The 26,266-nt window shown below is 52.7% G+C and overlaps 1 protein-coding gene and 1 long non-coding RNA gene across 4 annotated transcripts in view; one reads left to right on the top strand and one right to left on the bottom strand.

Moving 5' to 3' along the window:
* Positions 1–21,826: 21,826 nt before the first annotated feature.
* Positions 21,827–24,634, bottom strand: LOC119876928. Its single transcript, XR_005368744.1, has 2 exons — positions 24,172–24,634; positions 21,827–23,009 (listed from the first exon to the last, which is right to left on the bottom strand). It is a non-coding gene; the product is annotated as an uncharacterized LOC119876928 (long non-coding RNA).
* Positions 23,814–26,266, top strand: part of ZFAT (zinc finger and AT-hook domain containing) — a 190,268-nt gene continuing 187,815 nt past the window's right edge. The window contains exon 1 of one of the 3 annotated variants that reach the window (XM_038555582.1): positions 23,814–23,910. Coding sequence is in view for 1 of the 3 variants with exons in the window: in XM_038555581.1 (XP_038411509.1) it covers positions 25,421–25,439 (19 nt within the window). In the remaining 2 variants the exon portion in view is untranslated. Of the gene's footprint in view, positions 23,911–24,922; positions 24,946–25,163; positions 25,440–26,266 lie in introns of those variants that run through there. The other 2 variants (XM_038555584.1, XM_038555581.1) reach the window with 2 other exon arrangements.

Below are 26,266 nucleotides of genomic sequence, written 5' to 3'. Positions count from 1 at the left end.
GATCCCTGCGAGGAGCCTGCTTCTCCCTCCGCCTATGTCTCTGCCTCTCTCTCTCTCTCTCTCTGTGTCTCTCATGAATAAATAAATAAAATCTTAAAAAAAAAAAAAAGTTCAGCATCACAAGTTCAGGATTGAGAGGATCTTGACATCAGTATACTTGCAAAAGACTCTAAATCCCCAGCTCACAAGGAAGTGAATTGTGCCAAGGACCAGAATCACCTGGAGCCTTGGGTGGGAGCTTGCTGGAACCTTGATTTCAAGCCTGCTGAAAACCCCGAGAGAGGACCTGGTGAACCCATGCCCAGACTTCTGATCTGCAGAAAGTGAGACATAACAAATCCGTGTTAGCCAAAGTCACTTCAGCTTGTGGTCATGTGTTGTGTGGCCACAGAAGACTAACACAGGAGCAAGAAACCCTTTTGGCCCATCCCTGTCAACGTCTCTTGATAACCTGCATTTTCCATCACATTGCAGTGGAGATCTGAGGTGGGTAGATTCCACCTCGGGACGAGAAGGTTGTTGGAGACGTTGGTCAGAGCAGCATCAGAGGCGATCGGGACGGGAGCCAGAGCGGGCGATTTCAGGGGTAAATGTAATACCAAATAAGAATAGTGGGTCATTCTTTCAAGAACTTTTTTTTTTTTTTTTTTTAAGATTTTATTTATTTGCGAGAGAGAGACAGAGACAGAGAACAAGCAGAGGGAGTGGCAGAGGGAGAAGGAGAAGCAGGCTCCCCACTGAGCAGGGAGCCTGATGCAGGACTCCATCCCAGGACCCCAGGATCACAACCTGAGCCAAACAGACTGTCAACCCACTGAGCCTCCTAGGCACCTCCAAGAAATTCGTGTATGGGGTGCAGGAGGGAGATGGGGAGAGGAGGAAGGCAGAGAGGGCGTTATGATTTTTAGGGGGTGAGAACTGGGGTTTGAACTCTGATGGAAGGAGTCAATATAGGTGGAGAGGCTCTGGGTTCAAAACATAAATCTTAATATATTCTTCAGTTACGCATTTCAAATCTTGAGCACCTACTGTGTGTCCGGCCCTAGACTATGTTGGCTGTCGTAGAGTGGGCAGGGGAGTGGCAGTGAGGACAGAGGTAGTAGTACATCAGTCGAGTTCCAGCCTATTCCTAGAAATATGCTCAGAATTTCACTGACAGTCGGCTCTGGTTGATCAAATACCACAGCCCCTCTCATCTGGTGTTATCTGGTGCCCAGTCTTCTAGATGCCAGTCTGCCGATTGGCTTCCTAGAGCTTGTTGGTTGGTTGTGTGCAGGGGGACGAGTAGGTTGTGCGGAGGTGGCTCCCCGGTCCCCCTGAGGGTTAGCGCATGGGTCCTGGCAAAGCTGGGGCCCCCGCACCCCACGGCCCTGGAGGCCTGAGGCTCAGGCCATGCGAGGGGCCCTTGTGCTCTGTTTCTTCTCTAGGTTGACTTGCCCTGGAAAGAACTGGGAACACAACAGACAGGAAAGGTGTGGGTGAGAAGGGAGCTGGGTGTTCTAAACGCCTATTTCAGACAGTCTGAAGTGAAGGTTTGCTTGTTTTGTTTGGTTTCTAACCTGCTGTACACTAACACTTACCGTCATTTCTGTCTTAGGATCGGTGACAGGTTGTTCCTGGACCGGCTCTGGTGTAAGGGCCATGCTGTGGTCCACGTCCCCTTACAATGATGCCACTAATCCCAAGTCCTCCTGCGCGCCCGGCTCGTAGGGTTGGCCCAGAGTGTTTGCCCTCGAGGGCTCGGAGCTCAGTAGTAGGTTGAGAGACATCCATGCTTCTCCTTCCTCCTGCAGGGCAGAGTGGGCTCCAGAGGGCAGAGGAAGCCCCCAGGCCGGGGAGTGCTGGTGGCTCTGTAGGAACAGCTGCACAAGGCCAGGGACAATCCGCACTGGCAGGGAGTCTGCGGCCTCTGCTCTGCCTGCCTCATGTACAGCCCTGCTCGGCCACATCTGCCTGCGCTCGCTGCCCATCACGGGGCTCTGTCACTGCTCACTTCCTAGACTGTGAGCCCCCCTGAGGGCAGAGGCTCTACCCTCCATACCTCATTGTGGGGTGGAGTCTGGGTACCCAGGAGTGAAGGATGCGCGGCTCTGACCCTCACGACCCCCCATGGGTGGGATTGCTCTTACCCTTATTTCACGGATCTAGAAACCAAGGCTCAGAGAGGTTGCGTAGCTAACGAGAGGGCAGACTGAGACCTCCCAATTCCAAATCCTGTTTCTTCCCATCTGATGACACCTGCCTCGCATGTTCTTTACCATTCCTCCCGGGCCTGCTACCTGGACTCCAGGGCGTGCACAAGCACACGGATCCTCACGCCTTGACTCCCAGTCTGTAGAGGCTCGATACTTTGTCTTTTGACCGATACAAGGTGAGGTGACGAAAAGGTGAGAGGAAATCTTCTAATAGATACAGGTTGCAGACCCGCTGGGTCTGTTGGAGGTGGTTCTCCAGCAGCTTTTGGTATCTTTCTACCTTTGCTTCTCCCCAGTGACTGAGCACAGAACCCTGGCTTAAGGCTGCAGAGTGGCCCCCTTTGGCTTAAGAAGCCGCTGCTCTGACCTGCTCATTATTAGTACCAATGCTTTCATTGACCTAGTCCGCTCATTTTCATGACACAATAATCATGGAAAGTACCATGGAACTATGTTTTTAAATTAATTTAAAATTTAATTAAAATTTAAATTTAAATTAAATTAAAAAAAATAAAAAGTTCCAACAGCAAAACCTTTTCTTCCAACGAAATCTTACAGGAAACCTCAGGATCGAAACCCCAGGGAAGGGCTTCAGGGGAAGCGACCACTCTCAGATAATCACTGAATCCCACACGCAGCAAGGGTGGACTCTGCTGAAAGTGAGTTGTCAGAGAAACAGAGCACCAGGGCCACCTGGGCCACCACCTGAAATGTGGGCTCGTGGTCCCCCAAACTTCTGGTGTGTGAAAGTGTCTACTCCTGCACACGGACAGTGGTCACAGGGGTCGGTTTGTAGCTCACGAGGGAAGGACCCGTCGTCAGTGCGAAGGATTTGCCAGCAAGGCCACCTGTGGTAGGTTGCTGGATCGTGGTCAGTTTAGATTCTTCTCACCCTGCATCCCTTCTCCCTCTGTCCTACAACATTCCCACTTTAATAACTGGGGTCCCCTGGCCATGCCCTTCGCTGTCACCCCCACATCCTAATGAACTTCTGTTCTGAGGTCTGAGGTCAGCAGAGCTGTGATCCCTGCTCCTCAGCCTGCTTTCAGGGCTTCCTGAGACCTCAGTTTCCTTCTAGAATGTGTGGCTGGGCCCTAACCTAACCTGCTCTGAAGGAAGCTTGGGAGCCTTTCCTTAGGAGAGATGCCCAGCCTCACAAAAAGCTGTATATAAATTTGCAATGTTCCTCTATCCACCCCCAAGCCTTGGATCTGGGGGAAAAAAACTCCTGCCCGAAAGTCTTCCCAGCCCTGTCCCTGGAAGGTGATGCTGAGGTGGATGTGTGAAGAGCACAAGTCGGACAGCCTACCCTAATAAATCATAGAGTAGGGACAGGTGACAAGCAGACATTGTACCCACGTGACTTCACTCCCACCAGCCCACCCCAGCGGGGAGCAAGTGGCAGGTGTGGCTCACACGCTGCTGACAAACCCGAGGACAGAGCAGAAGGAAGCGGAGGCAGGACGGGCTATGCTGATCTGATAAGAGGGTTACGTTTCCCTCCCCCCACTCCCCACCCCCACCCAAGCCCTCAGACTAAGCAGCTGCCTGTGCTCCCTCTTTCTCAGTTGGAAAGTGTCTCTCTGTCCAGGCAGTAGCCTCGCACCAGTGCTCCAGAGCCAGTGGCCTCTCTCGAACATGCCGTGGTCTTTCCCACCTGGGCCCACCCATGCCCTCTGCCCAGACGTCCTGCCTCGCCGCTCACGTGCCCACTTGGCCTCAAGAATCAGCGCAGTGTCCAGCCCGAGCTGTCGCCCTCGTTCTGGGTGAGCCGCCCCCCTCCTGTGCCCTTCTGGCCCCGCGCCTACCCCTCTCGCTGTGCTCACCACGCTGTCCCACAGCTATTTGTCACACGATCATCTTCTCCACCATGAGGACGAGCTTCCTGAGGACAACGACCAGCTTCCTGCACAGCGTCTGGCACGTACTGATCGCTTATGAGCGTTGACGGGAGGCTACCAGGGGATGACATGTGGCCAACCTACCGAAAGAAAGTGGCCCGTGTAGGACACACGTAGGGGACAGACACTCTGGAGAGGCACCAGTTTCATGCAGGCTTCTTTCCTGAGAATGAAGACAAGTCCCAGGGTTCGAAGAGGGGCTGGAAGTGGCGGGCACTGTGTGACATGGAAGCAGCCCGAGGCAGGACACAGATGGTGCACCTGCCGGCCAGAGTGTGCGGGGCCTGGGGCCTGGGGCCTGGCAGCAGCTTCGTGGCAGGGTCCCGGACTGGCATCCTGGAGCAGCAAGGTGCCCACGGGGCTCCATCTGCCTTCCCACACTCTTTAGCAGGAGTGAGCAGCTCGAAAGTTTAAGGTTTGGTCTCGTTTTCCAAATGCATCTTACAGACCCGCTGTCTGTGAGGCTTTTATTCTCTTTTAGTTCAGCTTTACTGGAGTCCAGTGGGTCCAGCGGGTAAGGGGAAGGTGCAGTCAGGGGCCCGGGGCTCCTCCCTGGCCTCAAGACCCCAGGGAGGAAGGTCCCTGAGGAATCCAACTGGAAAACCATTACACTAAATTGCTCATCTTCCCCCGGGGATCCCAAAGTCCAGTGACCTCAATGGGCAACACGACAGGGTGACATGGGCTCATTTTGACTGTGGCAAAATTGAGGTATTCTAATAGAAGCAGCCCCAGGGGGGAAAAAAAAAAAAAAGGCTGTGCTTCTTTCATGGGAACAAATGTTGCCAGACTCCAGCAGACCCAGGAATGCAGGCTGCGTGTTCCCAGATTTTTCCAATGAGGCCAGAAATCCAGACTTTTCCATAAACTTACCTAATTATTTTCTAAATAATAATAATAATAGTAATATAATAATAATAGACGTTGCTTCTTAGCGCAGTTTCAGGTTCCAGAAAGGTGGAGCAGATAGTCCAGAGGGTTCCCAGAGATTCCCAGGGTCCCCCCCCCATAACCTCCCCCTTATTAATTAACATCTGTTGCAACTGATGAGCCGATACTGATACATCGTTACTAACCGGAATCCATAGTTTACATTCCCTCTTGGGGTTGCACATTCTGTGGGTTTGGACAAATGTGTCAGACCCGCTGTCTGTGGTCACCGATCCAGCATCCTCCCTGAGTCCCATCGTGGTCCTAGACCTCCTCTGTGCCCTGCCTGGCCAGCCCTCTTCACGACCCTCCAGCCCCCCCACCCCCCTCCCCCGGCCAGGTCCCCCGCAGGTCTTTCGCGTCTGTCTCTCTTCTCCAGAGTAGCCTATCTCAGCCTGGCTTCTTTCACTTAGCAATAAGCATTTAAGCTTCCTCCCTCTAACTCCCAATTTTCAACCCTTGCATATGAATTGAAATTGTCAGAAAATTCTGAAAGGCCGACCTTCACCCTGCCTCGTTCTCTTGGTTGGATTGGGAAATACCTGCCTCCCTGCCTTTTACCAGTGGTGTTGGAGGCAGGGGGCGGAGGCCAGGGAGAGAAGCAAGAACTGAGAGAGGCAAGTGGCTCCTGCCGAGGACGTGGGGCTTGTGACCCCTTCACCTCCTGGGTGCTGGCCTCCCCCAGCCTCTCACCTTCCTCTCTGTCCTCTCTGCCTCCACACCTCCTCCTGCCTGCTTCAGAGAAAAAGCTCTTGGAGGCCAGGTGTGTCCCCCTGGCTGGGCCCATGCCCAGAAGCAGCCAGCATGGCCATCCCCTAATAAGATTTAGCAGCCTTGGCTGCCGGCAGCTGAAGCCAGTGATAACTGGATAATATTTCTTAACGTGGGGCTTATAGTTTATTTTTACACTCATGCGATGCTCGTATAAGAAGAACCGTGTTTGCATTTAAAGCCTGTGGAGCAGCTTAAGAACATGGGGTCAGAATCAGACAGGCCTGGGTCCAGATAACACTTCTGTTACCACCAACGGGCTGTATGATCCCAGTTAAATTCATTCCCTCTGTGGGGCCCTATTTTCTCAGCTGCAGAAGTGAACGCAGTAATTCCTTCTCTGAGAGTTATTCTGAGGATTGGATGTTGTATGTGCCTTGCACACAGAAAACATTTGCTAAGTGTCGATTCCTTTTCCTTACTCGGAGCTGGGGACCCGGGTTTCAACCCCAGATCTGTTATCTAACTTTGTAACCAGGGGCTAGCTGTAAATCAGAGGCTCACAAGCCAACAGCTGCCTTGCTCCTGTTTATTTGTAGACTTTTTATTGCAAACCTTTTTTTAAGACTGTGACTACCCTTTTTATATACATTCAGAAAACACACATAGCACAGCCTGATGAATTATTAAAAACTGAACATGCTATGCCCTCAGGACCCAGGGAAGAAATAGGATCCCAGAAGCCTCCTCACCGCACCTTCCAGCAACTCCCCCTGCGAGGGTGCAGCCAGCATCCCGCCTCCCAGCACGCTCTCCCTGTGTTTGTACCTTACACGAATGGAATCACGCAGTAGGTGTTTGTGGGTCTGGCTCCTTTTTGCCCAACATGATACTCGTGAGACTCTTCACATCGTCTGCTGTAGCTGGGGACCGTCCATTCTCGTCACCGGACAGCAGAGTTGGTGTGCAAGGGCCGGCAAGCCAAATGCAACCTTCTCTCTGTGTCTGTAAATAAAGTTTTGGTTTCAAACCCAGCCATGCCCATCCATTCCTGTACAAGTCCACGGCCGCACGCCGCCACTGTGACAAAACTGGAGATGGAGACCGTGGGCTAGCTGAATACGCTCTCCGGGCCTTGAGAGTCTTGAGGAGTCTTCTTCTGACCCCTTCTGTATGGAATCCCACAGTGTGAATATGGTCCAATGTACTCATTCATTCTACTGTCAAGGAGCGGTTGCATGGTTTCCAATCTGGGCTTATTATGAATACTCTGCTGTGAACATCTCACGCATGTCTTCACGCATGAAGCGTGTGCTTTTCTGTGGAGTCGATTTCTAGGACTGAATTTGTTAGATCACAGGCCAGGTGTAAGTTGAGCCATATTGGAAACTGCCAACTGGTTTTCCAAAGCGGTGGTATCCTTACCTCGCTCGCCCACAGGCAGCGTCTGTGGGTTCCAGTTCCTCCCTATCTTCTCCACACTGTTTTTTTTTTTTTTTTTCTGCCTTTATCATGTTAGCCGTTCTCCCTGTTTCTGTGTTGATGCCTCTCTCCTCTCTGTAAGTGATTTCTCAGTTTGTGCTTGGACGCCTCCAAGCGACACAGCCCTCCCTGCATCTAGGGGCACCCGATTCATCTTCGGACACTTGCATTCTCTGAAGAAGCTCTTCTTCGTATAGTCACCCTTCGGATGTTCAAAAAGTGACATTCGTGTCCCTGACTTAATGCTGTCTTCTTCAGAAAAAGAAAATCAGGGGCACCTGGGTGGCTCAGTGGTTGAGCGTCTGCCTTCGGCTCAGGGTGTGATCCTGGGGTCCTGGAATTCAATCCCGCATCAGGCTTACTGCAGGGAGCCTACTTCTCCCTCTGCCTATGTATTTGCTTCTCTCACTCTGTGTCTCTCATGAATAAGTAAATAAAAATCTTTAAAAAAAAAAAAGAAAGAGAAAATGACTACCAGCTTCTTTAAAGTTGCTAGGAAATATGCATCTGTGTGTCTCCATTATCCTGCTTGTTGATGGACATGCTTAGCTTCACCAGGCTTCAGTTTCCCCATCTGTAAAATGACAGAGGCCAAATAAAAGATCTTTCAAGTCATTTTAACTCCAATATTCTGGGTTAAACATTATCTTGAGAACTCTGGCGGAGAGGCCCACATTTCTCTCAGATCAGGGCTCCGGCCCCCCAAATGTTCCTGTAACCATTGATCTGCTCACAGTAGAGAATGGAGACATTTACTTAATTACTGCTTTTTCCAACAAATAGTTAAACTGAGTGCCAAGAATGCTGCAGGTGCTGCGGAAGGAGTCCAGGTCGGCTAAGCTGATCTGGGTCTGTTCTGCTACCAACGGCCCTGGCAGGATGCAGGCGGGGATATGGATTTTGTGCCTGGGGGACCCCGTAGCATCCACGGGAGGTTGTAACTGTGCCAAATGCATTTTAAAAAGACAAGAGTCATGGGAAATGTCGATGCTGATGAGCGTCACCTGAGGCTGGAGGGTGTCTGTGGGGAAGGGAGGAGTTGATGCTGTGTGTGCCCAGTCACTGAGGGAGGGCAGTGGCCAGGGCATCGCTCCAGCTGGGGCTGGGGGGTGCAGGTGTGCCTCCTGACATTCTCAGGATCCACTTGGTTTGCAGCAAATAACTCTGGGGCCACCCTTCTCATCCTACTTTCTCTCTGACATAAGTGTTAGTAGAGTCTAAGAACCAAAGGACAGGTCAGGGGTTCTGGATGGCAGGCCCCTCTAAAATTTCCATGCGCAGAAGCCAGCCTGATTTAACTGATGGGAAGGCAGGGTGGAGGACGTACCGATCCTAATTAGTTGGTGAGAAGTCAAGTCTCCCAGAGCCCAATAGGAGCACTGCTTTGAATATTTTAGAAGAATACCTAGTATCACGTATTCATTTATTTAAGCCTCACTAGAAGCCTGTGCAGCAGAGAACGCCACCCTTGCTTGACAAATGGGGAAACTGAGACACAGAGGGTCTCAGGACTTGCCCCGGGGCACCCACTTGTGGGCGCGGGGCCAGGATTACAGACTCAGGCAGTCCAGCCCTAGAGGCCTGTTCTTCATCACGACGCCACCATCAGCCCAATAAAAGGGCTTTGCGTTTGCAAGGAAGCCTTCACCTGCAGGTCGGAATTAGAGATGCGGCAGGTGCTGGGATAGTGAGCGCTCTGCTCTAACTCACCTCCGGCTCTACCGCTGCGCCCAGAAACCAGTGCCTCAGGGGCACAGAACTCGCTGATGCCCATTGTAATGTCGATACTAGTGATATTAAAAAATCACCCCGGGGCACCTGAGTGGCTCAGTCAGTTGAGCATCTGCCTTTGGCTCAGGTCATGATCCTGGGGTCAAGGGATCGAGTCCCGCATCGGGCTCCCTGCTCAGCGGGGTGCCTGCTTCTCCCTCTCCTCCTCCCCCTGCAGGGGGGCTCATGATCTCTCTTTCTCTCTCTCTCAAATAAATAAATAAGTAAATTCTTTTTTAAAAAAATCACTCCAGAGGGCAAGGAAGTTCCTGAGAAGAAGCAGGATGCTGTTGCCAGGAGAGGGGACACACCCAGGGAGTCACACAGCCAAGGAATGGCGAAATCAAACCCCAACTCAGATCCATCTTACATTGCAGCTCGAGGTAGAAAGGATATTACCTTTTTTAATGTATATATTTTGTTTATTTATTCATGAGAGACACAGAGAGAGGCAGAGACACAGGCAGAGGGAGAAGCAGGATCCCTGCAGGGAGCCCGACGCGAGACTCGATCCCGGGACCCTGGGATCATGCCCTGGGCTGAAGGAAGATGCCCAACCACTGAGCCACCCAGATGTCCCAGATATCACCTTTTTATAGCAAACCTTGAGTGGGAGATCTTCTCTGTTTTCCACTCAGCCAAGCACGTAATTGGTCGGTGACTTAGAAGCAAATTCTTGGGGCCTGCTTAGTGCTTTACTCTGGGTTCCTGATGGTGTGGGTGGTCGATTGCCTCCCGGGGCCCACTTCTTCACCCCAAAGGCGCAGCCCTTGTCCTGCGACGTTATCCTCTCGCCCCAGGAAGCAGAGTATGTTTCCACACCTGTAGACTCTGCATTTGGCCTTGTGACTTGCCCTCAAAGCCCTTGTGTTTCTGCTTGGCCCTTTTTTGGCTTCTGCGCCCTGCGTGAGAGGGACAGACCCAGGCTAACTCAGGGTTCCTGGAGGCAGATGAAAGCCCCACAAAGCAGAGCTGCCCCGCCAGGCTGGACCCAGGGTGGAGTCCCCACCCACCCTGCACTTGCACAAGCACAGTGCCCCCTCCACACACACACCCCCAGCCCCCACCGCCGCCCGGGCCTGGGGCTGTCACAGCACATGGCTGCCACTCGACGTCACAGAGTGTTGGGCTGTTTGTGTGCAGCAGAGACTAACTGGGTCAGTTGTTCCCTGGCATCTCTTTCAGAGCACCACACACACACATCCAGCTCAATAAATCAGTGTTATCGCCTTGACCATTCCATTTGGTAAAAATAAGTCCATCTGCTCACCAGTCTGGGACCCGATCCACATGCAGCGTACATTGCATTTTTGTGCAAACAAGCTTTGAAACACGACAAACTTTGTCTTTTCTGTTTCTCATTTGTCACATGCCCTACATTCTGGTTAAGCCCATGTCCTGATTTCGCTCTGGTAGAAAGACTGCTTGAGGTCAGTTCCTCTCTTGCATTTGTGTTTGTCACTGTCTGTAAATTATAGGTCATCATGCCTTACAAAGGTATTAGCTGAAACAGAGCTATTAAATGGAATGGATGTGTTTTCTTTTCTTGTATTACAGTTCTCCCACGGAGAACGTTTAAGGACTGTCAGGCTTTTAAATATGACTACTGGTGTATACAAAATCGTGGATTCCACAGGTTCGAAACTGAAAATAAAAGTTATATATTTTATTTTACCTCCTACTTAATAAGATCCAAAACAAGTTACCGGAAAGATGGAATTCGTTTTTAAGAATCACGAATTCAATACAAGGGAAGTATGTGATATGTATAATTTACTTAAAACTATTTCAGTATAAGCACCGTAATATGTGTGTGTGTGTGCTTGGAGATCTTAATATAGACTAAAAATTTAACATTTGACACACTTGCTCAGGACTGCAGATGTCAGGAATGCTGCTATAAGCGACGGAAGCTTCTATTAGATCACCAGCTCCTGCTTCCCTGGGAAGAGTGGTTCTGGATCTTGGTCTGGGCAGGTGTCCCGTGCAGGCATATCTGCTGGGCCTGGATGGGCAATAGAAGCCCAGCGAGCCCAGCACCCACACCTTCTCCCCAGCGCTGCCCTGGACGAGAATCTGTTCTGCCCGAGGGCAGGGGGCTTTGCCTCCAGTCCATGGAGAATGTCAGCTAAACCCCGTTGCTCCATTAGCAGTGTCTGCTTCGCGTGGCCCTTGCAGAGAGTCTGAGGGACACAGAGAGGGACCTCCCAGACTTTCAGGAGGAGTCTGCATGCCTGCTGCTTCTGTGTCTGCCCCCCTAGAAAGGTTTGCACCGTGCCTGTAAATGCCTGGCACGATTGCACTGGAGACTTGCTCTCACCGTTCAAGCCACCTGGCAGCGACGACCAGGGGAGCCGCGCACACCTTGGCCTTCCTACCTGCAGTTAGGGAGGGCTGCCCAGATCCATGGAGAGAACCAGGAAGTTGCGAAAGGCCAAACTGGCTTAGGCTAGGCCTTAGGAAAACTATTTTATAATTTAGCATTTCGATACTGGAACATTAGATTTAATAGAATTTCACAACTAATAATAACACAGACGGGGCACATATCATTGCCGTACCTGGTACAGCACATCTGCTTAGTACCGGGAGACAGGAGCACCTGAAAAGTATCCTGACTGCCTGGCCCCGAGCTAGAGCTAAAATAACAATGTGTTTTGATTAATGATATTTATCATGTAGTAGATCAGGGGTCAGGGGCCAAATCCCCCTGCTGCCTGTTTTTATCAATAGAATTTTATTGGAATGTGGCCCTGCTCATTCCCTCACATCACCGCCTGTGGCTGCTGTCTTGAGCTGCAAAGTGCAGTGGCTGTGGCACAAGCCCCATGGCATGCAAAGCCAAAAATAGTAACTATCTGGCCCTTTACAGAAAGATTGCTGATCCCTGACATAGCTTCAGTTCCTGGTCATGCTACTTCTCAAAAAATCCCATTCATTTTTAAGTCATGGGACTGGCTTGGCTTGTGTTTTTATAGATCAAAATGAACGGCACCCTTAAAAGCACTTTTGTTGGCAGTGTGTTTCGATTTGGTTTTAAATCTCAGCGTCTGTAGAAAACCCAGAGGAAGACATTACTGAAAAGAGGGGAGGAAGGACCTTGTGATGAGTGGAGGAAGAGGAAGCCAGTGGGAGGAGACAGGGAACGGAGGAACAACGGGGCCCTTTCCTCTGCCTCAGCAAAAACCTGCCACGTCCATTGTCTTTCCTTCCTTCTGCTGCTTAAACACACCAGCTTTCTTCCGACCTCAGGACCTTTGCACTGGCTATTCCCTCTGCTTGGATCTCTTTTTCCTCAGGTATCCACTGGGCTGGTTCCTTCTCATCATTCAGGTTTCTGTCACCATCTTGGGGAGATCTTTCACCCCAGACATTCACCCCAAACAGACCAGTCATCCCTTCTTCCCAAATAGACACACACGCACACACACATGCGCGCGTATTTTTGAAACATGATCCCTTCTTTCCTTTTCTTTTTTAGGATTTTATTTATTTATTCATGAGAGAGAGTGAGAGAGGCAGAGGGAGAAGCAGCCTCCCTGCTCCGATGCAGGACTCGATCCCAGGACCCCGAGATCACGGCCTGAGCCAAAGGCAGACACTCAGCCACTGAGCCACCCAGGCACCCTGTTTTCTTTATGTCACCCCCTAATTGAAATGATCTCCTGCTTATTTAGTGGGAGCCCGGCCCCAAACACCAACAGAGAAGGACTCTCGCCGTCTCACCCATCACTGTGTCCATGGCGCCTCGGCAGTGCCCTGGTGCACCCCGGGTCCCAGAGGCAGAGAGTGTGGAGTGAGTTCATGGACAACTAATAGCCATATGGTAATTACGGGTCCTCAGTCTCTGCCCCTTTCCCCACCTGCCTAGGCTCACGGTGGGGAGCTGAAGGCCGAGCTTGCATGCTTACTCCGAGACCTGACGCAAAGGCCAAGGTGCCAGCCAGCCGTGGCCTCATCGTATCAGAAAGGGTTCCGTCCTGCTAACACTGTGCTCTTTATCTCCTGTCTGGTCTTGTCCTCCTTTCAGCATTTGTAGAACGTCCGCTCTTTGCCAGGCGCTCGAGCCTGTGCCCTCGGGGATCTTTCAGTTCTGGGGGGAAAGAGAGTCATGAATCACGCAGTGACAGTGTGTGGGAAGGGGCCGTCCAGCATGCCCGGGGACACTTGGGGCGGACACCCCGCCTCACCTCCCTGGCTGGGACTTCCAACCAGGGGGCATGAAGGGTGAGCAGCGAGAGTTCAGGTGGGTTTTCCCAAGCAGGGGAGCATGGTGGTACCTGGAGGAACTTTGGGAATGCCTTTGGAATTTTTTTTAAAGATTTTATTTATTTATTCATGAGAGACACAGAGAGAGAGAGGCAGAAACAGAGGCAGAGGGAGAAGCAGGCTCCCCACAGGGAACCCGATGTGGGACTCGATCCCAGGACCCCAGGGATCATGACCTGAGCCAAAGGCAGATGCTCAACCTCTGAGCCACCCAGGTGCCCCTGGGAATATCTCTGGAACAGCAGTTGAAGACAGGGCTAGGGGAGAGGGGAGCAAGTCATGTTCCCCGGGATCTCCAAACCCTGCAGACTTCAGCCAGCTGGCGGGGGGGAGGAGGGTGTCACTGGGGGGGCCGTGGGGTGAACCCTCAGAGCCCCTGCTGACCCCACTCTACGGTGTCCCCTCCACCCGGGGCGCTCTCAGCAGGGGAAGGAAGGCGGCGCCTAGCACTTGCCAGAGGCACGCTCTCCTTCGCGGTTTCCAGGGAAGTCACAGTGGCACACAGGTGGGGACTGAGCAGGTTCCCAGGACACAGGATGTGCCGTGCGAGAACCAGGAAGGTCCCAGACCAACTGGGACCAGGTGCTCAACCTACCAGCAGGGCTGCCCTTCCACCCGCTGCACCCTGGTGGCCACAGTGGTTCTTGAAACACCATATATTTCCTTTATTTTTTTTATTTTTTTTTCTTTTTGTGTTTAAAACTATATATTTCCATACTTTTTTTAATTCTTTTTTTTCTAAAGATTTTATTTCTTCATTCATGAGAGACACAGAGAGAGAGGCAGAGACACAGGCAGAGGGAGAAGCAGGCTCCCTGCGGGGAGCCCGATGCGGAACTCGATCCCAGGACCCTGGGATCATGACCTGAGCCAAAGGCAGATGCTCAACCACTGAGCCACCCGGGCTTCCCATATATTTCCATGCTTAGTGGTTTAGGACATAGTGGTCCCCCGAGCCCCTGGGCAGTGTCCCCACATCCCTGTCAGCCCCGCCCGCTGGCCGGAGATCCCCCAAGACCTCATTCCTTGAATCCTGGACCTAAAGGGGTAACCCTGGCCCAGCAGGAGCATTCTCTCCAACAGGCCAGTGCCCACGCTGCACCTCTTGACAAATGTCACCTTGCGTACCCCTTGTTGTCCTGCGTTCTGCTGCGCCTTGACCAGGCTTGGCGCTCTTTGCATCTCCCCTGCCTGTCAAGACGCGTGCCCCCGAATCTGCAGAGCAGCTGCCGTGGCTCCTAGTGTGGGCAGGGGGGCTGCTAGTCAAAGATGGTCAACAGGACCACAGCCCAGAGGTTTCTTCCCTCGTCCTCCCTCTGGGGCACCTACGAAGACGCAGCCTGAGCCTATTTCCAGCAACTGGCATAGGATTCGACACCAGGTGATGCCCGGCGGATGTGACCCCCTGACTCCTAAGGATGGACGGTGACCACAGTCAGGTTATAAGTGAGTTTGTGAGCAGCCCTGTGGTTCATCGTCTTGGATGGCTTGAGAGGCACCTCCTCCAGGTCAGACTTTGTTTTGTAGCAATTGGCAACATTTGAGATTCTCAGCCACTGTTTTTTTTTTTTTTTTTTTAAGATTTTATTTATTTATTCATAAGAGACTCACAGAGAGAGGCAAAGACAGAGGCACAGGGAGAAGCAGGCTCCCTGCGGGGAGCCCGATGCGGGACTCGATCCCAGGACCCCGGGGTCACGCCCTGAGCCGAAGGCAGTTGCTCAACCACTGAGCCCCCAGGTGCCATCTCCACCACTTTTCTTTCAAGGTAACTGGTTTTCCGTCTGCATCTCTCTCCAAGCCAGTTACCGCAGGAGCTCCATAAATATGCTCCAACGAGAAGTTTCCATGGTCCATCCTCTACGACAGGTGGAAACAGGCATTTGTCGAGCTGTTCCTTGTGCACGCACGAGGTTAGGGAGGTGACCATCCCAAGTCTCCTGTGACCCACGCCCTCCCCTCAGTACAATGAAGGGGCAGTCAAGGGGAGACTTCACATTGGGGTCAGCCACGGGGACACCCCAGCAGGCAATCAGGAAGGCGGGAGGAGAGGTAGGTCTGGGCATTTATTCTGATCTCTGCCCCTGCTAAGGAGGGTTGGTGATGGTCCCTGCCTGTGGCCCCAGCTGTCGGAGGACTTCCCCTAGGTGCACTCCCCTGGCTCTGGGTTCCCGGTTTCTCCCTCCCCTATGCCCGCAGGCTTGCGGGGGCTGCAGGCCTGAAGACTTTCCCTGTTTTTCCTGAACTACCTTCAACCCTGCCCCCATCTTTGTAAAGAGTCCCTTTATTAGACTCTCTCTTTAAACCGCCCAGTTTGCGGGGCTCTCTGGTTCCTGCGGGGGGCCTGAGTGCTGGGGGCCCGCAGAGCAGCACTTAGCTCCCTCTGAATCCCTGTTACTCTAGGAGCTGAGGGCAGGTTCATGCCTGGCCTCCAGGGTCTGAGCCTCTTGGGGGGCGGTGGGGGCGGGCTGCAACAGCAGGGGTTCATTCCTTCTCAGTTCTGGCCGTGGAAGTCCCAGGATCAAGGTGTCAGAGGTGGAGGTGCAGTTGGGTTGATTTCCTTCTGGGGCTGCTCTCCCTGGCATGTGGATGGCATCGTCTCCTCCCGGTAGCTTCTCCTGGTCCCCCTCTGTGGGTGTCTGTGTCTTAGTCTCCTTTCAAAGACACCAGTCCTATGGGACTGGGCCCCCCCTTGCCCCTGCCAAGATGACATCATGTCACCCTGATTTCCTCCAAAAAGACCTGTCTCCAAATACAGTCCCATTCTGAGGTCCTTGGGGGTTAGGGCTTCAACATATGAATTTTGGGGAGGACACAATTCAGCCCATGAAAAGCTGTAAGGGGTCAGGGAGGGTGTCTGTGCAGCTCCGTGTCTCCAGGCGTGCAATCTTGCTGTGCCGTCGTCTTAAACCAGTCCCTTCCTGAAGCTTCCTCATCCGTAAGGTGAGAGGCGGCTCTCAGCTTGTGTCAGTCACCCAGAGGGGACAGGGGGACATCATGCTCTCCGCCTGTTTGCCTTTTGGGCCCAGCTGGCCTCCATCTCGGGATCCCAGCACCTGTCTCAACAATCTCAGCCGCTGGTCACAAGGGAGATGGCCAGGGGAGAGCTTGTGCCTGCGTCATCTTTCGCCTTTGCCTGTGGCTATGGAGGGACGACCCCAAACAGCCACCTGAATGTTAGTGGCCAAGGAAAGTTACCTCTGAGTGTAATGGGGTAACCTCTGCTTCTTCTGTTCTTGCCTCCCATCACCACCAGGCATCCTGGGTCCCGTTTGCTGTTTCTTCCCTCCTGTGCCTTAGCCTCAGGCCGTTCCTTCTGCTTGGAGCAATGTCCTTTGTGAACACTTCTGGCACCTGGTAGGCACCCCATCAATGCGTTAGCAGTGAATAAATGACCTGACCTTTCTTTTCTTTTTTTTTCCATAATGAATTCCTCCCAAGTGTTTCTCAGCAAGCATCCTGACAGTTCTTTTGTTTCCTTACATTGTCAGTTGGCTATCAAGCAAGTTAGCCATGTGGGCTCAGATCATCCTGGGGTGGGGGTGGGGGAGCAGGTGTACAGAGGTGAGTCAGGTATAGCACAACAGGTAAGAGCCCTGGAAAAGGACTGTGAGAGTCCCTAAGCCTGCCTGGGGAATAAGGGAAGGCTTCCCAGAGCAGGGACATTTGGTCAGGGTTTTGAAGGATGTACAGGAGTCCAACAGTCGGAGAAACGTGGGGAAAATATTCTTGACATGTACAAAGGCTGAGAGTTGGAAAAAGGCCTGGCATCTTTTGGTGCTGGATGAGGTGAAAGTGTGTCCGGTTCGACATGAAGCCGACTTGTGCTGCATGCACGCAGGGAGTGGACCAGAACTTCCGTCCCTCCCCTCCGGGGCCACCTCTTCCCCCAGCCCTGTAAGCTTTTGGTTTGGGCTGAGAAGGCACAGAGGAGAATTTTAGAGAATGTTCTTAAAACGGGAGTCTCCTGCCTCCTGTCTCGCCAGCGTCAGTGACTGAGGCGAGGCCCGAAGGCTGGCAGGCCCCGTGTGGGCACTTGACCTTGAGGTCACCATCAGCAGGAAGGCAGCCCAGGGGCTGCGCAGCGAAACCGTGGGGACACGTGCTACGCCCTGCGGCCCATCAAAGGCCAGCAGAGTGGAATGTGGCCTCTCACAGCAAAGATCTGGGCCAGGCGGCTCGGGGCATGACCGCTTACTCATCAGGCTTCGGCCCCACTGCTGCTCACGCCATGCTTCTGGCTAAACACACGACGCAGGGCCGCCTGCCCGCCCTGCCTGCCTCTCCTTGGGGCGGGCTCCTTGGGGACTCCCATGAATGACGGCCTCTCCCCACCAGACACTCCTGGGCCCTCGTTCCCTGGACAAGTCTTCAGCAGTGGAAGGGTGTGATGGACGGGCTGCATGGAAAGGTCTGGGCTATTTGTGAGGCCCTCTTCAAGTCCCCAGTCCTTAGCCTATTTGTTCACTATTACCTCCCTGCCCTATGGGTTGGCAGTGAAGGCCGTGTGAGATGATGAATGTGACGGGTGCAGAAAACTCGAGAAGGTTGGATCCACGTCGTCATGTTCATGTATTTTATGCTTCATTTTCCCCTGTTTGGGCAGCAGTGAGAAGATGCACCTCCACAGCAGCTCTCCCTGGTGATCATATTTCCTGGGCCTTGTGAAAGGTAAGCAAGGGAAGACCAACTAGGGGCCCCTGGTGGCTCAGTGGTTGAGCATCTGCCTTCAGTTCAGGGCGTGATCCTGGTGTCCTGGATCCCCTCTGCCTGTGTCTTGCCTCTCTGTGTCTCTCATGAAAAAATAAAAAAAATATTAAAAAAAAAAAAAGGCAGGGCTGCATGCAATATTTGACTCTGGGGTTCTTGGGGAAAGCCAGCTTCCTGCCACCTCCAGTGTTCCCTACCTGACTCCCCACCATGGTCGGCGCCTCCCTGGCTTGTCCTTCTTCGAAGCTCTTTGCTCCTCCTGCTGCTTTTACAGCGGCCCACTGATTTGTCTTCTCTGATCCACATTCCAATCACCCTGAAGGCCTACGCCAAGTGTCTTCTTTCTTCTTCAATAAGTCTCCTTTGGTTGAACGACAGCTTAGAGTCTATCCTGAGGTCTGTTGATCTCAATCCCCTTTCCCTTCTAAGGAGCAAGCTAAAGACTCTACCTTTTCCAAAATTGAGGTGGGGGGGGGGGTGATCTCAAACCCTTGAAACTGAAGTTCTAGCTTCTTGCAAGGCAAAGTTGGGTGATGTCTCTTGTTATCTATTTTTTTTTTTAAGATTTTTTATTTATCTATTAGAATGAGCATGAGTGGGGGGAAGGGACAGAGGGAGATGGAGAAGCAGACTCTGTGCCACATGGAGTAGCCAGCGTCACTCACGTGGCTGCATTGGCTGGGGAGCTGCTCCAACCCGAATGCCCAGGACAGTGTCTTAGCCTTTGGGCTCCCGAGCTGTGTGGCCTCATTGTTCGGTACTCTAGCTTGAGCTTGCCTACCGCATGGTGGCTGGCTTCCTGGTGGAGTGTCCCAAGAGGGCAAAACCCAGTGCGAAAGTGCTGGTCAAGGCTCTGTTGTGATTCATGGGTCAAAGCAAGTCATGAGGTCAATCCCAAAGTCAGTGTGTGCGGGGGGCCAAGCATGCGATTGTAGGGAGGCGTGGTTCATTGGGGGCCACTGCTGTGGGACTTCCCACAGACACCTTTCCTTTCTGTTGGCCTTTATAAGGATGATTAAAACAAGGCATATCTCTGTGGCTCTGGGATCTGTCAGCTTAGCCCCAGGCGTTCCTTTCTACCAGTTCCTCCTCGCCTCTGCCCCCCAGACAGGACTCCGCACAAACTGCCACCTCCTCGGCAAAGCCTTTCTGCACATGTGCGGCTGAGGGATGGTTGCATATTTCGAACTCCTCTGGGGCCTTTGTCATGCGTCAGTTATGAGAAGTTTCAAAACAAGATTATGATCTTTTGGGGCGCCTGGGTGAGCATCTGCCTTTGGCTCAGGGCGTGATCCTGGAGACCTGGGATCAAGTCCCACATCGGGTTCCCTGCAGGGAGCCTGCTTCTCCCTTTGCCTGTGTCTCTGCCTCTCTCTCTGTGTCTCTCATGAATAAATAAATAAATAGATAAAATCTTAAAAGCAAAAAACAAGATTACAATCTCTCATTGTTTGACGTGGGCCCCAGAAGCCTTCCAGTTAATCCCTGCTCTGCCACCACTGCCATTGAACGACCCAGGGACTGAAATCCGGACCCTACGTCACACAGTGGGTTGGTGGCCGCTCCTGGGTCCGAATGCAGCTCCCCCGGCACTCTGTCCAGCGTGCTCTTCTCTACTCCTGTGACTGGGCATTGCTGTGTCTTTCGTCCCCAGGTGGACCGAAGCTACTTGACCGAGCATAGCCCCCACCGTGTCCGGTGGCCACCGCGCTTCTGAACCGCTGCCTCACTCATCTCTCCAATTCCCTGATGTGGGATTAACACCTCGCTGCCCAGAGAAGGAAAGCATAGCGCTAAGAAGTGACTTGTCCAAAGTCCTGCAGCTCCTGCGTCTTAGAACAAGGACCTATACTCAGAGCCGGGCCTTTCAAATCCTCTCTCCCTTCTTCTCTTCTCTGGAAAGCCATTCTCTGCACACGGACGAACAGCCAACTGTTTCAGAGAACATTCGGTGGAAACTGTCTCCCTGTGAGCCCAGATCCCCAGGTGCAGACATCCCCACAAAGCTGTGCTGCTTCCAGCTCCTTTCCTGTAATTTCAGAGATTCTCTGTGCATATATAATCGCGTCCGTGAATATCCTATAGAAATTGTTCACGCTCCACGCACTGTCCTGAACTCTGCTTTTCGCTCAGTGGTTTGTCTTAGAGCACACCCTTTATCTGTGCTTTTTTTTTTTTAAGATTTTATTTATTTATTCATGAGAGACACAGAGGGAGAGGCAGAGACACAGGCAGAGGAAGAAGCAGGCTCCCTGCGGGGGGAGCCTAATGCGGGACTCGATCCCAGGACCCCGGGATAACGCCCTGAGCCGAAAGCAGACGCTCAACCACTGAGCCTCCCAGGCGTCCCTATCTGTGCTTATAGATCAACCTTATTCTTTGAAACACATTTGGATGAGCCAGCCCTCTGGTCACAGCCACCCAGAGGCCTGTGCTTTTTCAAAATCTTTTTTTTTTTTTTTCTATCTAAACATCTAAGTGCTACTCCTACAATGGCCATAAAATAAATGTTCAGCTATGCACTGTTCCTTTTCCTCCTCTCTTGGGTTCATCCCCAATATTCACCCCATCCCCAGCCCCCTTCCAACACTGCCTACCTGTTGATGGGGCCCCTGTGATGAGCCTAGGGCTCTGCTAGGCTCTGGCAGGCCCCCTGGTTCTCCTTGTGCTGGAATCCAAGGCCACACACGTGCCTTCTTTTACATGGTCCAGTTACTACTGCTTGTTGTTGGTTTAAAGAATGTTTATTATACTTCTAAATCCATTAACTTTTTGGTAAACTATTCAAACACAACTGATACAAACTTAAAATGTCACAGATCACATTTCCTTAAACATTTATGCAAATTACCGTTTGAGTGTAACTCTGCATCTAATGCTTCGAACATCCCAAAACCCCGAGAGTTTTTACTGTCCCCAAGAGCCTATTTGTAAAAATCATGACTATCGATTTGAACAATTTATTTGTTCTCGCAATAAAACTTATTTTTGTACTTTCCCAGAATTGCGATATCAAACCCAAAAGAGAGAGATGATCTCCTCTGCAGGTAGACTGAAATAGCTTCAGGGTTATTGGTTGTTGGATTCTTCTTCTTCTTCTTCTTCTTCTTCTTCTTCTTTTTTTTTAAGATTTTGTTTATTTATTCATGAGAGACACTGAGAGAGGGGCAGAGACACAGGCAGAGGGAGAAGCAGGTTTCCTGCAGGGAGCCCGATGTGGGACTTGATCCCAGGACTCCAGGATCATGACCTGAGCTGAAGGCAAATGCTCAACCGCCGAGCCACCCAGGCTCCCATGACTGTTGGATTCTTAGTTGGAGCACAGGATCCTTCCAGGTGACTCACCTGGCAGCAGGCATTTGCTGATTGGGGCACCCTTGCTCAGATCAGGTTCAACTGCTGTGTCAATAGAACTTAGGAGCAAGTTCTTGTACAGTAAATCTCAGATACTTCACCTTCTGCCTGTTTCCAGTGAACTGCATTACGCATCAGGAGCATTTCATTGTCACCGGCAGGGCTGTGTAGCAGGCTGAGTCCATCGGCGACTCTCCTAGCACATCTGGCAAATCCATTAACTTGCAACACTGTTCCCGAACCCTCTTTCTACCTGGTTATTTATGAGACCGCTGGTCTGGACCAGCCTTTCCTGGTTCTGTCTGGTACAGTGTCTAGAAATTTTTAACTTACTCACTGTAAACTTTAACCTACTCTTCTCAACTTATACAGATATACCATCTCATAAACACATGTTGAGAACTTTAGGTAGGAAGAGACCCCCCTACCCCCTTATACACCAAATTTATCCCCTTTCTAAAATGGTCCGTTTACCCTTTCTCTGAGTTATAATACACTTTGCAATTACACGTAACAACGTCCCCTCCCACTTTTTTTTTTTTTTTTTTTTTTTAACATGAGAGACTCATGCCTTTCGTAGGTTCAACTTGTTCTCATAGATCAACAACCGGAGACCTAGCTGTTCTTTGTGATGTGTAAGCTGTCACAACCAGGCGGGAGGGAGCTCCTGGTCTCAGCTGTCCACTGCCTTTCAGCAACAGCCCAGCACTTTTGCAGCAACCTGCTTTCCTGGTAGTAGCAAGATGTTTCAGGCTGCTCCAGTTTGCCCCTGCTCCCAAACACGGACTCAGCTTCTTTGAAGGAGCCCTGGCTACTGCTAATGAAAAATACCATTGAGATCAGTAGTTCGGGGCTGAGAGTACAAGCAGACCGTGATGGCCACGGGAAGGATAGAACTCAGAGAAGATGTTGCTCCTAAGGTCATAATTTTGTCCACAGTGAAACTGCTCATATCATTCTAATATGACTATCCCCTTTTCTTTTATACAGTTTTAAATGGATTTTTCTCTACGGTGTGCCTATTTGGGGTTTTAGCATTCCACTCAGACTGTGATTATCCCCACCTTCTATTTTGTTATTGCCCTGTGCCTTAAGGCCCATTATTTTGAGGTCACCGGTGTGAATCCTTTATCAAAACCTGCTTTCAAGAAAGTGTCTTATAAAATCATGTACAGGTTCTTTTTATGTAAATGCCTATTTGTCATGCAGCTATGAGATATAATCGTAAAATTATTGACACGAATATATTCAATTACATAGAATATTTATCATAGAGCTAAGTAAAGTCATTTCGTGTTGCTAAACCTATCGACACAAATTCTTTGACGTGCTAGCCTCGAGGGGCTGATTGCCACCAAAGGACCAGCTGGGAATCTTGATCTTCTTGGGAACCATTGTGGAAGTAGGATGCCATTAATTATATAATTTTGAGCAATTTGTATTTAATTCTACTGGTGTTTTTTCATTAATTGAGGGCATTTTGAGATATGACCGGCAAATATAAAGAATAAAGATGTTCGCTGACTGAAAATGTGCTCATCACTCAGCAGAGTGATGGATGAGCCAGGGGTGGACTCGTCACTCCATTTGCAGATCTGATCCCACAGAAAAGGGACTCTGTTGTTTCCATATGCCAGTGGCCAGGCCAGTTTTCAGTAATGATAAGTGTTCAGTGAATCTTCTTTGGCTAAGAGGAGGAAGAAAATGCCATGGGAATAATAGAGGAAATTGTAACTGTCCAAATAATTAACTCAGGACCATCACCCATAATCCACAATTGCTTTTTTCTTTTTTTTTAAATCCGACGTTGTTAATATTGAGACAAATTTTAAATTGATTCATTTCCAAAATTCATTTTGGTCACAACATCCAGGAGCAATCCATCTGATAATCAATAGCTAACATTTATTGCTGCCGCAAGAAAGCAACCCAGCACAAAACCAATATTGTCAGCAACCAGAACAACTCTAATTTCCTGATAGAAATCGATTCGCAGCAAAATAGTGATTATTGTAAATATTTATAGTTCTGAAAGGAAAAGCTCATCAATGCAGCTTTTGGGGCCGTTCATTTCCTAACGAAATCTGTGATGGGCTCCACCTAGCTAGCCATCTGTTTGTGATGTAGGATGTGGTGGATGTGTGGCAGGAACCCAATGACTACCTTGGACTTGGCTCTGTTGGGAGGCACGGTGGGTAGTCTGGACACATCTCTGATGGTGCTTAACGGGAACACCAGGCATGGAGAGACTCCTTCCACACCTGGGTGGCTGTGTGACCTCCGCTGGCTCGCTGTGTGATCTAAAAAAGCCACACAACCTCTCTGAACATTCCTTTTCTCATCTTAGAAAAGAACGATAATCGCCATCTGTCCAGTTTTACCTCCTAGTTGTCCTGCTGATGAAATGAAAGGATGGGGGGGGGGAGGAGGTATCTCGGAACATTTATCTGGTGGACTGTGCAAATGTCGTGTCTCATCATGACCCTTTATCTCCCAAGAACAGGATGAAGGAGCAAGACACAAGGCCCCTGAGAAATTCAAGATGTGACCCTAAAGCTCGACGTCCATGGGCTTTTGCTGAGATACAGGTGAGGACAGAACCGAATCAGTTCATGCAGCACTACCTACTGTGCAGAGAGCTGGGCAACCAGCAGGAGCAAGACCCCGTCTGGCTTCTGTGCTCCTGTGCTCCTGGTCTAGCAGACGGGCAGAGGGCTGTGTAAACGCGTAAGTGCAATACTTGTGGGGAATGGGGCAAGGTAAATGTGAGCCGGAGGAGGCTGCTCCAGAAAAAAAGACCTGCTGCAGGCAACGATGAGCTTTAAACCCGTGTTTCCCAGACATCTCACCTGAGGCTCCCCTTTCACATCTCCTCCCCTTGTCTGTGCGCAGGTACCATTTCCTTGGAAGTCGACTTCATTCTTAAAAAAAACGTTAGGCGGGTGTGCTTAAAAAGAAAACTGTATTACTGCTATAGATGCAGAAACTCCTTTGGTCACTTGTAAACAAGAGATAACCTTAAAAATGCAAGCGACACAAAACTCATTACTGTATTCAGTAAGTGACTGCCTGCCGGGGCTCGGTTTCTGGTTTCTGGGGCCCCCAGGAGGGGTGGCCGGGAGGAGATGGGGAGGAGCTCAGCCGGGCGCTAGCAGACCCCAGGGCGGGGGCTCAGGCGGGCTCCGGCGGGCTCCTGCGGCTGGGGTGCGGCGGGAGGGGCCCCCCCGGAGATGCCGTGGAGCGGACCCCTCCGCCTCGGAAAGGCAGGAGGGTCCGGACGTGCCCAGCGGACACCCGGCTGCAGAGCCGAGGCCGGGCGCTAGGAAAGCGGGCGGGCGGGCGGGCGGGCGCGTTGCAGGCACCGACCCCGTGCGGGGCGGCCGGGGCGCCCGCGGGCTGCGGCTGCACGCTCCGGGCGGCGCCACCCGGCCTCCTCCGAGCGTCCTTCCTCGGGGCACACGCAGCCGCCCCGGCTGACAAAGCGGTAAACTGAGCCCCAGGGAAGCTAAGTCGCCGTCCCGCATCAGGTCGTGAACAAACGGCAGCGCTGGGACGCGAACGCGGAGCCGTCCCCGCACGTCCCGCCCGGGGCTCCGCGGCGGGGGCCGAGGGCGCGCAGGCAGGTAGGTCAGCCCGCTCCCTGCAGCGAGCCGGAAGGGGCGGGCCGGGCCGCGCCGGGCGAGACTCCCAATCCCGCGACCCGGATTCCAGGCCTCGCGTTAGCTCCTGCCCAGGAGCGGCTCAAAAACCGGAGCGGCGGAGTCCGCGGAGCGGGACGCGCGGCGCGGCCGGCGGGCCCGAGCATGCGCACTGGCCCGCGCAGCCGGGACGCGCTCGGCGCTGGGGGAGGGGCACCCGAGGCTGACGTCCGCTACGCCGGCGTCAGCGCCCCGTGAAGAGGAGGGCGACGACTCCAGCCGCCATGTTGGATGCCGCAGATTCGCCATAACCTCGCCTCGGCTCTTTTCGTAAAAAAATAAAAATAAAAAGCGAAGCGTCGGCGGGGCGCCTCGGCTTCTCGGCCGGCGCGGAAGGGGGCCCGGAAGAGCCCGAGCCTTTTTTTTTTTTTCCTTTCCCCTCCGCGGCGGGGGCGTTGCCATGGAGACGCGGGCGGCAGGTGAGCCGGGCCGGGGGTTGGGGGTGGGGGTGGGGGACGCGGTGGGGGTGGGGCGCGGCGCGGCGCGCGGGAAGCCGTTTCGAGTTCGGAGTCGGGGAGAAGCGCGCGGGCCGCCGGCGGCGGAGGGATCCGCGGCCCGGGGCGGAGAGCGCGCGTCGGGCGGCGGCCTGCGCACGTCGGACCGTGGGTGGTATCCCGCCGCCTCGGGGGGTTTATTTCCGAGAAGTCGCGAGAGCGCCGGCTCCGGAGGCGGCGCGGGGAGGCTGCGCGCGTGCGCGTGCGCGTGCGCATGCGCGTGCGCGGGGGCCGTTTCCAGGGCGACCGGGAGCGTCGCCGTCCTGGCGGGCGGGAGGTTCGAATCCCGGCCTCCCCGCCCGGGCGCCTCCGGCTCCTCCTCTGCGAAACCCGCGGACGGACCGGGTTCGGCGGCGCCGGCGGAGCTGGACAGCTTTGCGCGCCGTGGACGGGCCCCAAACGCCGCGGGGGAGCTCCTCGTCGGGGGCCCTCTTCCTCACCCTCCAAAGTTCAGCCCAGAAGGCACCTCCTCCAGGCAGCCGTCCGTGGTTGCGCCGCCGAACCCGCCTCTCTGCAGGCTGGCCCGTAGCGGTCGGGCTTTCCGCGCAGCGCCCGGCCCGAGACCCCTGAGCTTGCGCCGGGGGCCTGTTCACCCGGGGTCGGCACGGGCCGTGGGCGTTTGGCTGCTCGTGTCCCCCGCGAGGCTAAGGCGTGTGCGTCGTTTCCTGGCGAGGGGTAGAGGGTCGCGGTTCCAAAAGGTCCGAGCCGACGCCCCGAGAACCCGCGTCCTCCAGGTTGGGGTGAAACGCAGG

The sequence above is a fragment of the Canis lupus genome, chromosome 13 (genome assembly GCF_011100685.1).
Source record: "Canis lupus familiaris isolate Mischka breed German Shepherd chromosome 13, alternate assembly UU_Cfam_GSD_1.0, whole genome shotgun sequence".
Taxonomy (NCBI): Eukaryota; Metazoa; Chordata; class Mammalia; order Carnivora; family Canidae; genus Canis; species Canis lupus.
The sequence above is the reverse complement of the archived record's forward strand: the minus strand, read 5'-3'. Positions and strand labels throughout refer to the sequence as shown.